Source organism: Rhagoletis zephyria, unplaced genomic scaffold (genome assembly GCF_001687245.7).
Source record: "Rhagoletis zephyria isolate East Lansing unplaced genomic scaffold, Rhagoletis_zephyria_1.1 Rzeph_scaffold_00093, whole genome shotgun sequence".
In the NCBI taxonomy this organism is placed as follows: domain Eukaryota; kingdom Metazoa; phylum Arthropoda; class Insecta; order Diptera; family Tephritidae; genus Rhagoletis; species Rhagoletis zephyria.
Window position 1 is genome coordinate 135,781 of NW_016157177.1, and position 12,735 is coordinate 148,515.

Sequence of the window (12,735 nt, forward strand, 5' to 3'; positions counted from 1 at the left end):
TTATTACTGTTGCATGTTTTTGACTTTGTGTTGAAAGTGAGTGTGACAGTTTGTTTAATTTTTGCGAAACATTCGTGCAGTTAATTAGGAGGCTAAAACCTACAGTGACTCAAACAAGTGACAATATTTTTCAGGTAATCTTTTTTTTTTGTTATTTCTCTATTAAGGCCTATATGCAGCTCTCAAAAAAAGCAAAAACTCCATATAAAATGACGTACAAGAAATGGCTAAGAAATTTTCTTGAGTCAAATTTCCTTAAGGCAGTACGCAGTTCTTAAGGAATTTGCTACGCTTTCTACTACGGTTTTCTAAAGTTTTTTTGTGAAAAAAGAGCACAAGGCAACCCAGGTTCCATTATTTCTTGAGGAAAGAGTGAGGCAACAGGCTGTGAAGTATCAAAAATGTCAAAATTCCTTGGACACATACACACGAAATAATGGCAAATGGTTTTCTTGAGAGCTGCATACAGGCCTTTAGCCAAAACCATATGAATTAAATTTTCAAACGTACTTAATTCACAATTTAGGGAAATTCAACAAATTTTAATAAATATATCAAACTTTTTAACCTGAATTTATAGAATATTTTTGCGTATGCAGCTTTATATGCCGTACAATTTCAGCCTATTGAAGTGAAAATTTCAAGCGGTTAAATACCGCGCTGATTTTTAATATTTTTTTTTTGCTGGCGGACTTTTGCATTTTTTCCATATAAACATGAATTAAAAAAAAATTAACGCCGGTTTTTACAAATTGGCTCGTTAAATAAAAACCCGCAAAGCCGTCACAAAAAAAAAAAAAAATTATTAAAAATTAACGCGATTTTTTAGCGTGTTGAAACTCATACTTCATTGAAGTAAAATTTTATCGGCTATTAAACTGCATACTCAAAAATGTTCTTAAGATTCAAATTAAAAAGTTTCAAATTTTGATCAAAAATTTGTTGAATTTCTCTAAATTTTGTATAAAGTTTGAAACTTTGATTTATATCGTTTTTGTTGAAGCTTAGACAATATTTTTTTATAGAAAAACAACAACAAAAAAACTTGAAAGACATTCTGTGAATATTAAAAAAAAATCAATACGTGGTCACTTGTTTGAGTTACTGTACGTGCATACATATGTATGAGTGTATGTATTTACATGCATATACATATGCTGTTGTCTGTCGCAGAGTTGTTTAAATATGTACCAAAAGGTATAGTTACTGATTTATCATAGGTATAGTATGTATGTATGTTTAGTAGGAAGACTTTCCGCGCTATGCTTTTGAATGCTTGAAATTATATCATATGTAAGCATATACATATGTATGCCTTTCCTGAAGTTTCAATTGGCTGAAAGCCCTTCAATTTATTTTTTGCGCATGAGTAAGATTGTATATAATGGGTGATTTTTTAAGAGCTTGATAACTTTTTTTTAAAAAAAAACGCAATAAATCTCATCGGTTCTTTATTTGAAACGTTAGATTGGTCCATGACATTTACTTTTTGAAGATAATTTCATTTAAATGTTGACCGCGGCTGCGTCTTAGGTGGTCCATTCGGAAAGTCCAATTTTGGGCAACTTTTTCGAGCATTTCGGCCGGAATAGCCCGAATTTCTTCGGAAATGTTGTCTTCCAAAGCTGGAATAGTTGCTGGCTTATTTCTGTAGACTTTAGACTTGACGTAGCCCCACAAAAAATAGTCTAAAGGCGTCAAATCGCATGATCTTGGTGGCCAACTTACCGGTCCATTTCTTGAGATGAATTGTTCTCCGAAGTTTTCCCTCAAAATGGCCATAGAATCGCGAGCTGTGTGGCATGTAGCGCCATCTTGTTGAAACCACATGTCAACCAAGTTCAGTTCTTCCATTTTTGGCAACAAAAAGTTTGTTAGCATCGAACGATAGCGATCGCCATTCACCGTAACGTTGCGTCCAACAGCATCTTTGAAAAAATACGGTCCAATGATTCCACCAGCGTACAAACCACACCAAACAGTGCATTTTTCGGGATGCATGGGCAGTTCTTGAACGGCTTCTGGTTGCTCTTCACTCCAAATGCGGCAATTTTGCTTATTTACGAAGCCATTCAACCAGAAATGAGCCTCATCGCTGAACAAAATTTGTCGATAAAAAAGCGGATTTTCTGCCAACTTTTCTAGGGCCCATTCACTGAAAATTCGACGTTGTGGCAGATCGTTCGGCTTCAGTTCTTGCACGAGCTGTATTTTATACGGTTTTACACCAAGATCTTTGCGTAAAATCTTCCATGTGGTCGAATAACACAAACCCAATTGCTGCGAACGGCGACGAATCGACATTTCACGGTCTTCAGCAACACTCTCAGAAACAGACGCAATATTCTCTTCTGTACGCACTGTACGCATTCGTGTGGTTGGTTTAATGTCCAATAAAGTAAACTGAGTGCGAAACTTGGTCACAATCGCATTAATTGTTTGCTCACTTGGTCGATTATGTAGACCATAAATCGGACGTAAAGCGCGAAACACATTTCGAACCGAACACTGATTTTGGTAATAAAATTCAATGATTTGCAAGCGTTGCTCGTTAGTAAGTCTATTCATGATGAAATTTCAAAGCATACTGAGCATCTTTCTCTTTGACACCATGTCTGAAATCCCACGTGATCTGTCAAATACTAATGCATGAAAATCCTAACCTCAAAAAAATCACCCGTTATTAAATGATATTTTTGTTAGCTTATTAAATAAGATATATGTACATACGTATCCGGCCTAAGCTCAAAACAGATGTTGCATTTCCCAGTCATGCGTAATAAAATATGTACTTATACCTTAATATATTAATTGTGATAATCGTCTGGGCGAGCAGTCTTCAGGAATATGAATCATTTAAATTTTAACAGGATATTTATTTTTCAATATTTGCGTTAAACAAAAGCAACCATTTTGCTGAAAAATTCAATATACATACCTACATACATACACGCGGTATAGGTGATATCTATGCACCTCGCTTCAAAGTGATATTGTTTGCCACTTATGTTTATTTAGGTACATATTTTTAAGTATTCGCAATTAAAATACAGTTCATTCTCTAATAAAACCCATACAAACCCAAGCTTAAATTTCTAACTTTTTTCTCTGAAGTGTTACATTTTTTTAATATACAGTTTTATAGTCCATACAATTTTGAATTCGCTAAAAATTACCGTTCATTTTTTTATTTTTATTTATTTTTTGCCGAAGGTGTTTTGGTTTTCTTTCATATAGATAGTGTTTATTTGTGTTCATGACGATATGTACCACACTAATGGCCCTACCGACGGATAGTACTCCTCTCTAACCACTGTGGTGCGGCATATTTTGCAACGCAGTTTTCGAAGAAATTAAATATAAAAAATAATAACAATTTTTTATTTACGCATTTTAAAATTAATTAAATAGCCAATATCTTTTGTATCATCGTTTCATAAATTTCCTACCCTACCCTACCACTTTCACCCTATATCTTCTATTTAACTAAACTTTTGCAATATTTTCAAGTAAGTTCCTAAAACAGAAATTGAGAAATGTTCAAAATACTTCTGAACTGTTAAGAAAACTAACATTACATTGTTGACCCACATAGACACCGGTTAATAAAGCTGCACACATATATAAATGTACATATGTATGTACATGCACAAATGCATTTAAATAACTAAGTCGCACAGTGGTACCGGTGACGTCTTTTGATTTTTACTAAATATATTGTAAATCGAATCAAATATTTTTTTTTGTAATAAATTAACCTTTCCCTTACGCCGTTATCCATATCCGAGTGGTTAGAGATAGAGCGTAGTAGTACGCCAACTTGTAAGTACCTACGATCAATACATGGTTCGTGCAATATCCAAAAAGATGTTTGCTGATTGCGGTCACACCTCGGTAAGGCAATTGCAATACTCATTTTGGAAAACCGTGGTTAGCTTTACAACAAGAGAATAATGCACTGATCCAGATGCACTCTTGAGGGGCCCTGTGAAAGAAAAGGTTTCTAAAAAAAATTTAAAATTTAACAGCACTTCTACAAATTGAATTGAATGCTACTCGTTAAATAAATTTTAAAATTATTATGCTTCAAACTTTTCACTCCGCCTTTTTTCTGACCTCTTGAGGCGATATGCCTTCTGTGCTCGACTCTTTACACATTTTTTTGAATGGAAGTCTTCTAAATCGGCTTCTCTTAGACGGAGAAATATTATATGATGAAATATTAGATGATGACGCAGTGCCAACTTAACTTTGCTCCACCCCACCCCGACACATGCTTGCTCCGATTCTTCCTTTATTTGACACCTCGTATACTTCCGAATAACAGAGCTGTTTGAAGGTATTCTAACACAGCTTATAAAGGTCCTATTAAGAGCCAACGTTACTCGAAACAAATTCAATCGATGACGATTCAGGGTCGACTTCTTCTTAGAGCTCCTAGTCGTTATGAAATAGTAAGGCATTTTTCTCGCTTGCTTTTCTAGCCCTTACGGGATTATTTTATAATTATATTTTATATTTACTTTTGCGCCTATTAACTCCATTGTATAATATGGCACGAAGATTGAAAGCGAAGCCGAACTTCCTGTCGAAATGTAAACAAAGAAATCCAAGAAGCTTCATATAAATCTGTAATGGCCACGCTCACACTATTACATATTGCGCTTGAGTGGCAAGCAGCGTAATTTTGCTGATAAATTAGCAACTGCTTTGATTTGCTTTACTAAAAAAATCAACAAATTAACAGCCGATCGTCAAATATCGTGCGACACACAAAGAAGCTGATAGTGCCAGTGTGAAGGCTTCATAGCAAGCAGCGTTTTGTAACCAATTAGGCGTCTTTGGAAAAAATAAAAGATGCCCACAACTAGTGTAACTGCTTCGAGACCTTTTAAGAGTGAGCGCACATTTAAGGGATTATTTCCGTATTTTTACTTAAAAGTAAATAGTAGAAACACGAGGATAGTTTGATAAGTCAGAGACGTTTTTATTAAGCAAAAGAAAATATTTCGGCAAAAAGGGCGTTTTTTCGATATAGTCAGGATATATTTAGTCCAGTGTTTTTGGAATTGTGTTATCCCTGCCAAATAATAGGAGTTCTCAAGGTCCCAGGTAGACGATTGTTCAAGTGATGACTTCTTTATTAAACCAAAATAGGAAATATTTAGTCGCATTTGGGAGAGGGGTAGGGTAGTTTTTTTTTATAAATAAAATCAGTTTTTAAAAATATTTAATTTTTTTTTCATTTTTTTTTTTTCAAAATTATCACCTCGGATGATAGAAGAGTTTAAGCTTAAAAGGTCTGCATCAAAATTTTTAAAAATTTAATCAACGGAATCAAAATAATAATATTTTGGGAGTATTTTCAAATAGTTCTTCCAGCACACGTAAATCTTAATATATTCCGAAATATTTTGGCGAAAGTCTTAAAATATCATAAATTTTATAACTTTTTTCTGAGCTGCACCCTAATGTACCTTTTAAGTCGACAGGAAATGTTGAAGAGTTTTGTTCAATAACAAGTGTTTGGTCAAGTTTCTCCTCCAATTTGCGTATTGATGTTGTTACACAAATGGAGGGTCGCACAGTTTTACTCTGCCTCCCAAAGGAAAATGGATTTTATGCGAAGCTTTTTCATGGCAGAAATACATATACTCGTAGGCTGGCGATTGCCTGCCGAGGAGCGACTGTTTATAATTTAGATGTTGCTCGTATCAAGAATCGAACGCAGTCACAGCTGCCCCGCGTATCTCTTAAGCGGATTGGAATTATTGAAGAGTTTTGTTTAGCTGTGAACCACTGTGCATCATAGAAAGGTAAGCAATGCGATGTGCAAGCTTTCGTGTAATTTTACTGTGAGAATGCATTGCAAAAAAGCCACAATTTTACTATGTACTAGGTTTCCAATGACAATTGTTGGATATCTGAGTGGCTAATGGGATTACAAAAAACAAATTTTATCGTCATCGTAAAAAAAAACCAATCATCGATTTCTAAGTATGTACATATGCACATTTATATTCAGTTTAACAACCGGTGCCACATTTATGGTTTGATACTGATATTTACATAAACATTTGTAATCTACAAATACTCCTATGTAGAATTTTAAATGTACTTATGTATATCCGTAACGCACATAGCACACATGAGGAATGCGAATCGCAGTTTTTGATTTCCACATATTTTTGTGCTTAAATTTCATTTCAATGCCATTTGGGTGCCCATTACTTTTGTGTTGCTGCTTTCAAATCACTTTTTATGCGCTTATTTAACTGTGACTTCATACATACCTATTGTATGTACTAGGTACGAGTATGTATGTATCTATATGTATGTAAAAGCACTCACATATTTATCGGGCAGCGTTTTAGCACATCATTATATTGAGTAAACATAAATTGTTTTTAGTAAGTTCATCCGTTGTTTACTTATGAAGTTTATTCTATTGATAAGCCGTTATACGACTCTGGCATTCATTTTCAACCTGCGTCTTTATCAATAAACCATAGCTTCTTTGCAAAAAGTGGTCTAAGAAGTGTCGAGGTGCTAATTAAAAAAAAAAATAAATAAGTTAAATATTTTACATTAAGAAGGCTGAAGTTAAGTTGATATGTATAAATCTATATCTAAGTGGTATTTAAAATCTAGTATTTTGGCCTGGTGCAATTCTTAAATGAAGACTTATGCCGAATCGCCACTTGAAATTTCAAAAAAACAAAAAAAAATGTTGTGTGACTTTGCCTAACTTTCGTTTCTTTCGTGCTCTTCAAATCTCATACCTGCACATACATGCAAAGATCTGCGGAGCTGCGCGCCATTAGCTGGGCGTTATCTAAGGAGTGCGTCATTAGAATTTAGTGCATTGTAAAATACACATAGCTCAGTAATCACTGTTTCAACTTTCAAACATTTTTGAACTTTCTGTACTTTGTAGGTCTTCAAGCCCCATCTCTTATTTCACTCTTCGTATAAATAGATCGGAACAATTCGCTACCTAAGTAAGCTGTTTTTCTAACAGAAAGGTTAAGATTTTTCCTGAGCACGGCCCCAAGGCCTTATTACGGTGGCCACAACCTTTGTGTTCTTTGCATTCTATTTACGTTAACAACTGCCTCGATTTTTTATTACCCGGGAATAGTATTTCTGCCAACTTTAGTATCCCTTGCAATCATTTTTTCCAGGCACTTATAAAATTTGATGAGTAAACGTCTGTGGACGGCTTGAAAAAGCATTAAACGATACAGTTACATACATAAATAGGTTACGTAAGAAATTAAACATTAATTACATTTAATTTTATTAATTTTTTCGGGTCCAGTACACGACGTTTTCATAAGTACTTCCAGAGTGGTTAAGGACTATTTCAGAATGATTTTGAGACTAGTTTCGAATCTTCCCGAGCTAGTCCCAAAATTGCCCTGAAGTGGTTTTGAAAATACTCGTCCCGAAATTGTATCGAACAAATACTGAAACGAAATGGGCTCTAACTAGTCCCAAAGTAACCGAGAACTAATCGCGACATGTTCCCGAAATAGTGCTGTACCAGTCTCGAAATGGTCCAGAACTAGTACTAAAATGGGCCACAAATAGTCGTGAACTAGTCTCGAAATTATCCCGAACTAGTCCGGAAACGGTTCTAAGCTAAGACGAATGCGGAGACGAGTACGCAGACGAACATGAACCCGAAGACGAATATGAAGATCAATGCGGAGACGAATACGAAGACAAGACGATCCCGAAGAAGATGACGAATACGAAGACGAACCTGATACGAAAACAACGACGAATACTAAGAGGAACCCGAAGGCGAAGGACAATGCGTGGACGAATACGAACACAACAAGGAATGCGTAAATGCACCCAAAAACAAAGACGGAGATGAATACGAAGACGCAGACGAGTGATTCGAAACGGACCCAAGAGGTCATAGAACCAACCGACTGCTACTATCGATATTGACCGGTGTCTAAACCGTTCTTACCGGAATTTGTTAACGCTTAAAAATACTCTTCTATCGGTTTTTTCTCTTGCATGTTATTAGAAAGGAGCCTTCATAATGTTCGGCTAAGTATTTTACTTTCCTTTGCTTTATTTCCATTTGAGTTTTTAAGGGGTCCTATAAAAAATAGTTAATAATAGAAAATGGTTAAATAAACACTTCGGTATTGTCATTGGAAGTCTCCTGAAGAGAAGCGAAGTTTTCCGAACGAAAAATATTGATTTTCAATAATTCCACACAATTTCTACGAACACACAAAGCAGACATTTTTCCTACTTTTTTCCAATCTTTGAGAAATTCTTGATTCTCAAGTGGAGATCCAACATTTTTCGCAAGGTTTGACTAAAACTTGAATAAAGTTTCAATACAAATTGATATCCAAGCTTTTCTCAAGTGGAGAACTCCGATTATTTTCCATACAAAAAATTTGCGCTTTTGTTAGAGAAGGGGTTGGTTCTCCAATTGAGGTATACTTGAAAATCAACATTAAACCTTGGAATTTTTATTGGATCTCCACTTGATCTCCAACCCAAAAGTTTATGTGGTATATAAAATACAGGGAAAACTTTGAGCGACCTCTAAACATTTTTTGATTTCAAAAAAAAAAAAACAGGAGTATAATTTTCGATATCGAACACTACTAGGGGGGTGAGATCATTAAAATTCCGACTTTTCTTATTTTGGACCACCGTATTGCATATGGATCTGCATACATACATACAAAGACCGGCATTTTTGCACTTTTCTCTACACACTCATACAAACATTTTAAACAGCAATTTCACGCTAATTTAAAACGGAAATACTCGTCACAATGAAAAAGGCACAAACAATAAAACACCCGAAGCAAATTGTTAAAATTATATTTATTTTACTAAATTTAATACAAAATATGTACAAAAAAAAAAAATTAAAATAAATCTTAGTTTTGTAGTGTGCGCTTTATAAAAGTTGTAAACTGGAATTTCGCTCGACTCCAAGTGTAATGCCGCGTCGCATGAGTGTTGCAAAAATATTCAAAAATATGGCGCTTATTTCATACGAAATCGCTGAAAGAAATTTGAACTGCTCAGACAATCGCGTAGCGCACAATAAATGGACAATACGAAACCCACTATAGCTATGACAAACACGAGTGGCGTTCCCAGTAGAATCATAAAGAAAAGTTTCACATCACCACATTTCGCCAATGTCATCCACCAGAGCAGGCGACGTGCTGTATTCCGCAACAAAATACAACTACGCCAACAGCCATAGCTGAAATTGGTCAGCCGCAGCATGGAGAAGATTACCAACCGCAACAGCCACAACGTCCAGCAGCAGGCTCCATACAACATTTCGCGCATGCGCTGGTAATACGTATTGTTGTAGAGTCGAGAGGTGTACGCTGTGGCTAGCTTGCGTCTTGACGGCGGCACGACGCGATCGCAATAGTATATAACCAATCGTGCCAGTTGACTTCTATCGTTACGCTGCGGCGGCTGATAAGCTTCCAATTCACGCTTATACTCGGTATCCGAATCGGTTTCTACCAGTTCCAATCGGCGTTGTAATCTCTTGCTGCCGAACATGCTAAGATCACCTTCATAGTTGCCATTGTAACAGATGACGCCGTTCCTTGGTGAAACGCTAGAAAAATATAGTTTATACTTAGTGTATCTTTAAGTAGTTACTGCGACTGCGATATGTTGTTTACCTCCGGTGCGCTGAGTTGAGACAAACTCCATTGCCATTGGTTATGTGGGTGCTTTGTGCCGCCAACAGTGGAACATAATTTAAACCATCCTTGTAAGTGTGCATGATTTCCTGAGGCCTGTACAATTTCGCTGATGTCTTGGATTGAAAATTGCTACCGGCGTTGAGTGTTTTTTCTGAATAAAGAACTGTTTTGGTTTTTGTTTTTTGTTTTCAAGTTTTCTGATTATGGATATTTGTTTTGAAATATGGTTTTTTAATTGTTATTTCAAAGCCTTTTCATTTTTACACCCTTTTCGAATGTACAGAGTTACCATATTTAGCAATTAAAATTGATATTTAAAAGGAGTAGTGTTATTTCCTCTGCTGTCAAGCTAAGTTGTGTACGAACTCCTACAGATTCTCACTGCTGAGGGTGTCCGCTGTCAAGGGCACGCGAATGACATAGTGATTATCGCCAGAGAGAACACCCTCTGCCTGATCGTCCAAAGAGGACGTAACCTAGCGAAAATCTGGTGTGCGGATGTATGTTTGAATATTAATCGTTCATCCCCTTCTTAACAAGAAAATAGCTCTCGAGCGTATGAGGGTCTCGATCTTGGATGGTGTCGAGGTCGCCGTCGTCGCCACAGAATTGAAGTATGTGGTACTTACCCTGCACTCCGAACTTCTGTGGAGAACTCATGTTGAGTCGGCCACCCCCAAGGCAACAAGAGCGCTGCGGGTGTGTAAACCTCCAACGGGCAAATTCGGGAATGCACTCCTCAAGATTCTAAGATGGATGTGCACCACGATAGTACGACCAATAGTAACCTTTCGGTTATTCAAGGTCTGACGCGTGTTTGCATTACGGTTAGCCAGAATGTCTGCTGTCTCGAGCCTTTCTTTTCAGTAGGTCCAAACACGATTAAGGAGGCGCTCAGAAAGGAGAATACCAAGCTACGGGAACTTCACTAGCGTAAAACCACGGGTCATCGTCAAGCTTAAAATTTACTAGGAGGCTACAATTTGAAAACATACAGGCTATTAATGGGCCTCGCTAAGAAGAAGATAAGAATCACTACAGGCTTTTTGACGGGTAATTTTAGGCTAGGCGGTCAGTTGCATAATCTGGGAATCTGGTCAAAGGACGCTTCTGTGACGCTGGCGAGGAGACACCATTACCCCCTCCTTCTGAAGTGTTAGGGTGTTTCACGTTTAAGGGAGAGAAGCATGGGAATTTATGGCCAACAGAGGAGCCCGTGTACTCCCTACCCACGGGATCTATTCAGAAATTTATAAAGCCTCTAGGGCTAGCTGAGGTATTGTGATGAGTTGAGGGCACAATGGACTTACTGGTCGCAGTGCTTTGTCGATCTATCTATCTACCGTATGGAGTTTTTCCAAAAGATAGACATACATAGAGAGGTACATTTTGGATGGGTAAGGATTTAGCCAGCTACATTATCCAGTCCCAACTGTGCCAGAATGGTAATGGTTTGATTATGGTCACAGTCGTTTGGTGAGCGCCGTTTATGGCCTCTTTGTTCACTAAGTCTGGATATCGCCGGTTCTGATATGCCCAGTTGGCGGTTCGGCTTCAAGTAGGTGCTGGTTTGGGACCCCCCGGCGGCAGCAAAACGTTGTACTCCTTAGTGCGGGTCACGTTGGCCACGCTATCCAAGTGATATTCAGGGGACTTCAGAACGTATCCAGTGTCTGTGGGTTGGAACTTTGTTATGATCTTATGGTTATGATCTTTATAATGAAAATCCTACCATTACTTTATGAATTTATTTTTTCGATCAATTTTTGAAAGAAAGCACAAAAAATCTTATAAGATCAAAAGAATAAACCGATTCCTGTTTAGATATCTTTTGCTTTAAATACGCAAAAATGTTGTTATTAAAGAAAATATTTAAAGAAAGTGAGTTTGGGAAGTTTTTCTTTTCCCCTGTAAAATTTGAAAAAAATTTGGACTTGACAAAATTTCAACTCTAAGCCAGCGATAAATGTACAGTGGCGGTCAAAAATGGATGAATGGTGTTTCAATTGAAATATTTACAATGTTTTTCATGCTAAAAGTGGAAGTTCTGTATAAAGTTTGAAAGCGTGATTTATATAGTTTTTGTTTAAACATAAACTATATTTAAAAAAAAACTCTAAAAAATATTAGCTTGAAAAACATTGTAAATATTAAAACCGAAATACCATTCATCTATTATGGACCGCCACTGTATGTAACTATTGAACCTAATTATTCAACATTGAAGCCCTAATAAATAACCATATCAGCACGTTGTTTAGAAATCAATAATTCAATAAACTCACAGCAAAATCGAATATTTCACTAACCACTTAATCGATCGCCTTACATTCTTCCAGCAAATAGAAATAAAAGCAGCAAAAGCAAAATATTTTTAGCTCAGAAAATATGCATAATTAAGCGGGACTGACCCTGTTAATTTTGCATTCAATTTTCGCAAAATGTGTATATGCTATATGATACTTACTACTGTCTATAAAATTATTCCTATACGCATACAATGAAATATTAATCCAATTTTGTTTATTTTCTTTCTTCGTTACAGCTAAATGGTACACTCTGATATGGCAATTCTTCACTGATGCCAGTATACCATTGTCCATATGTAGCCCCATTGAATCATCAGCACTGGAACTATGCGTGGCATAATTTAATCACAACGAAAGCAATTGCGTTTTATTATTCGTTCCTTTATCACTTTACTGCTTATAGTTATCGTACATAATACATACATACATACATACCTACATACATATGTATTACATTTAAATGTACAAATAGCTTCTGTACACTAGCACTTCGTACTCTTCCATAAAACCATTTGCGTATCCGCTTAACACAAGGCAAAATGCCATCAATAGCAACAAAGGCAACAGCAAAATATTGCAAACTTTTATCTCTGCTCATAATTTTGTGCGGCATAAACGTTGCCTGCTCGAAAGATTTACTCGTCAATTTAGCCGAGGGATTGGATGGGCCAAATGTTTGTAAGAAACGCGAAAAGTGAGTATTT

The 12,735-nt window shown here is 36.4% G+C and overlaps 2 protein-coding genes across 7 annotated transcripts in view; one reads left to right on the plus strand and one right to left on the minus strand.

Annotated features, from left to right (window-relative positions):
• The window catches only part of drpr (multiple EGF like domains draper), a 45,118-nt gene that overhangs the window by 19,571 nt on the left and 12,812 nt on the right, over positions 1 to 12,735 (plus strand). For all 6 annotated transcript variants that reach the window (XM_017631433.1, XM_017631440.1, XM_017631447.1 and 3 more), the window contains exon 2: positions 12,268 to 12,725. In XM_017631433.1, the coding sequence (XP_017486922.1) occupies positions 12,571 to 12,725 (155 nt within the window). In that variant the 5' untranslated portion in view covers positions 12,268 to 12,570. The remainder of the gene's footprint in view (positions 1 to 12,267; positions 12,726 to 12,735) is intronic.
• Positions 8,978 to 12,267, minus strand: LOC108375387 (uncharacterized). The gene is made up of 3 exons (XM_017631510.1): positions 12,190 to 12,267; positions 9,699 to 9,873; positions 8,978 to 9,631 (listed from the first exon to the last, which is right to left on the minus strand). Exons 2-3 carry the CDS (start codon positions 9,800 to 9,802, stop codon positions 9,034 to 9,036), a joined length of 702 nt encoding a protein of 233 aa, XP_017486999.1. The 5' UTR covers positions 9,803 to 9,873; positions 12,190 to 12,267; the 3' UTR covers positions 8,978 to 9,033.

Coding starts and splice junctions, on each gene's coding strand:
- LOC108375387 (XM_017631510.1), bottom strand. CDS start 9,802: ATGCACACTTACAAGGATGGTTTAAATTATGTTCCACTGTTGGCGGCA. Junction 9,632..9,698: donor CTCAACTCAGCGCACCGGAG/GTAAACAACATA, acceptor ATATTTTTCTAG/CGTTTCACCAAGGAACGGCG.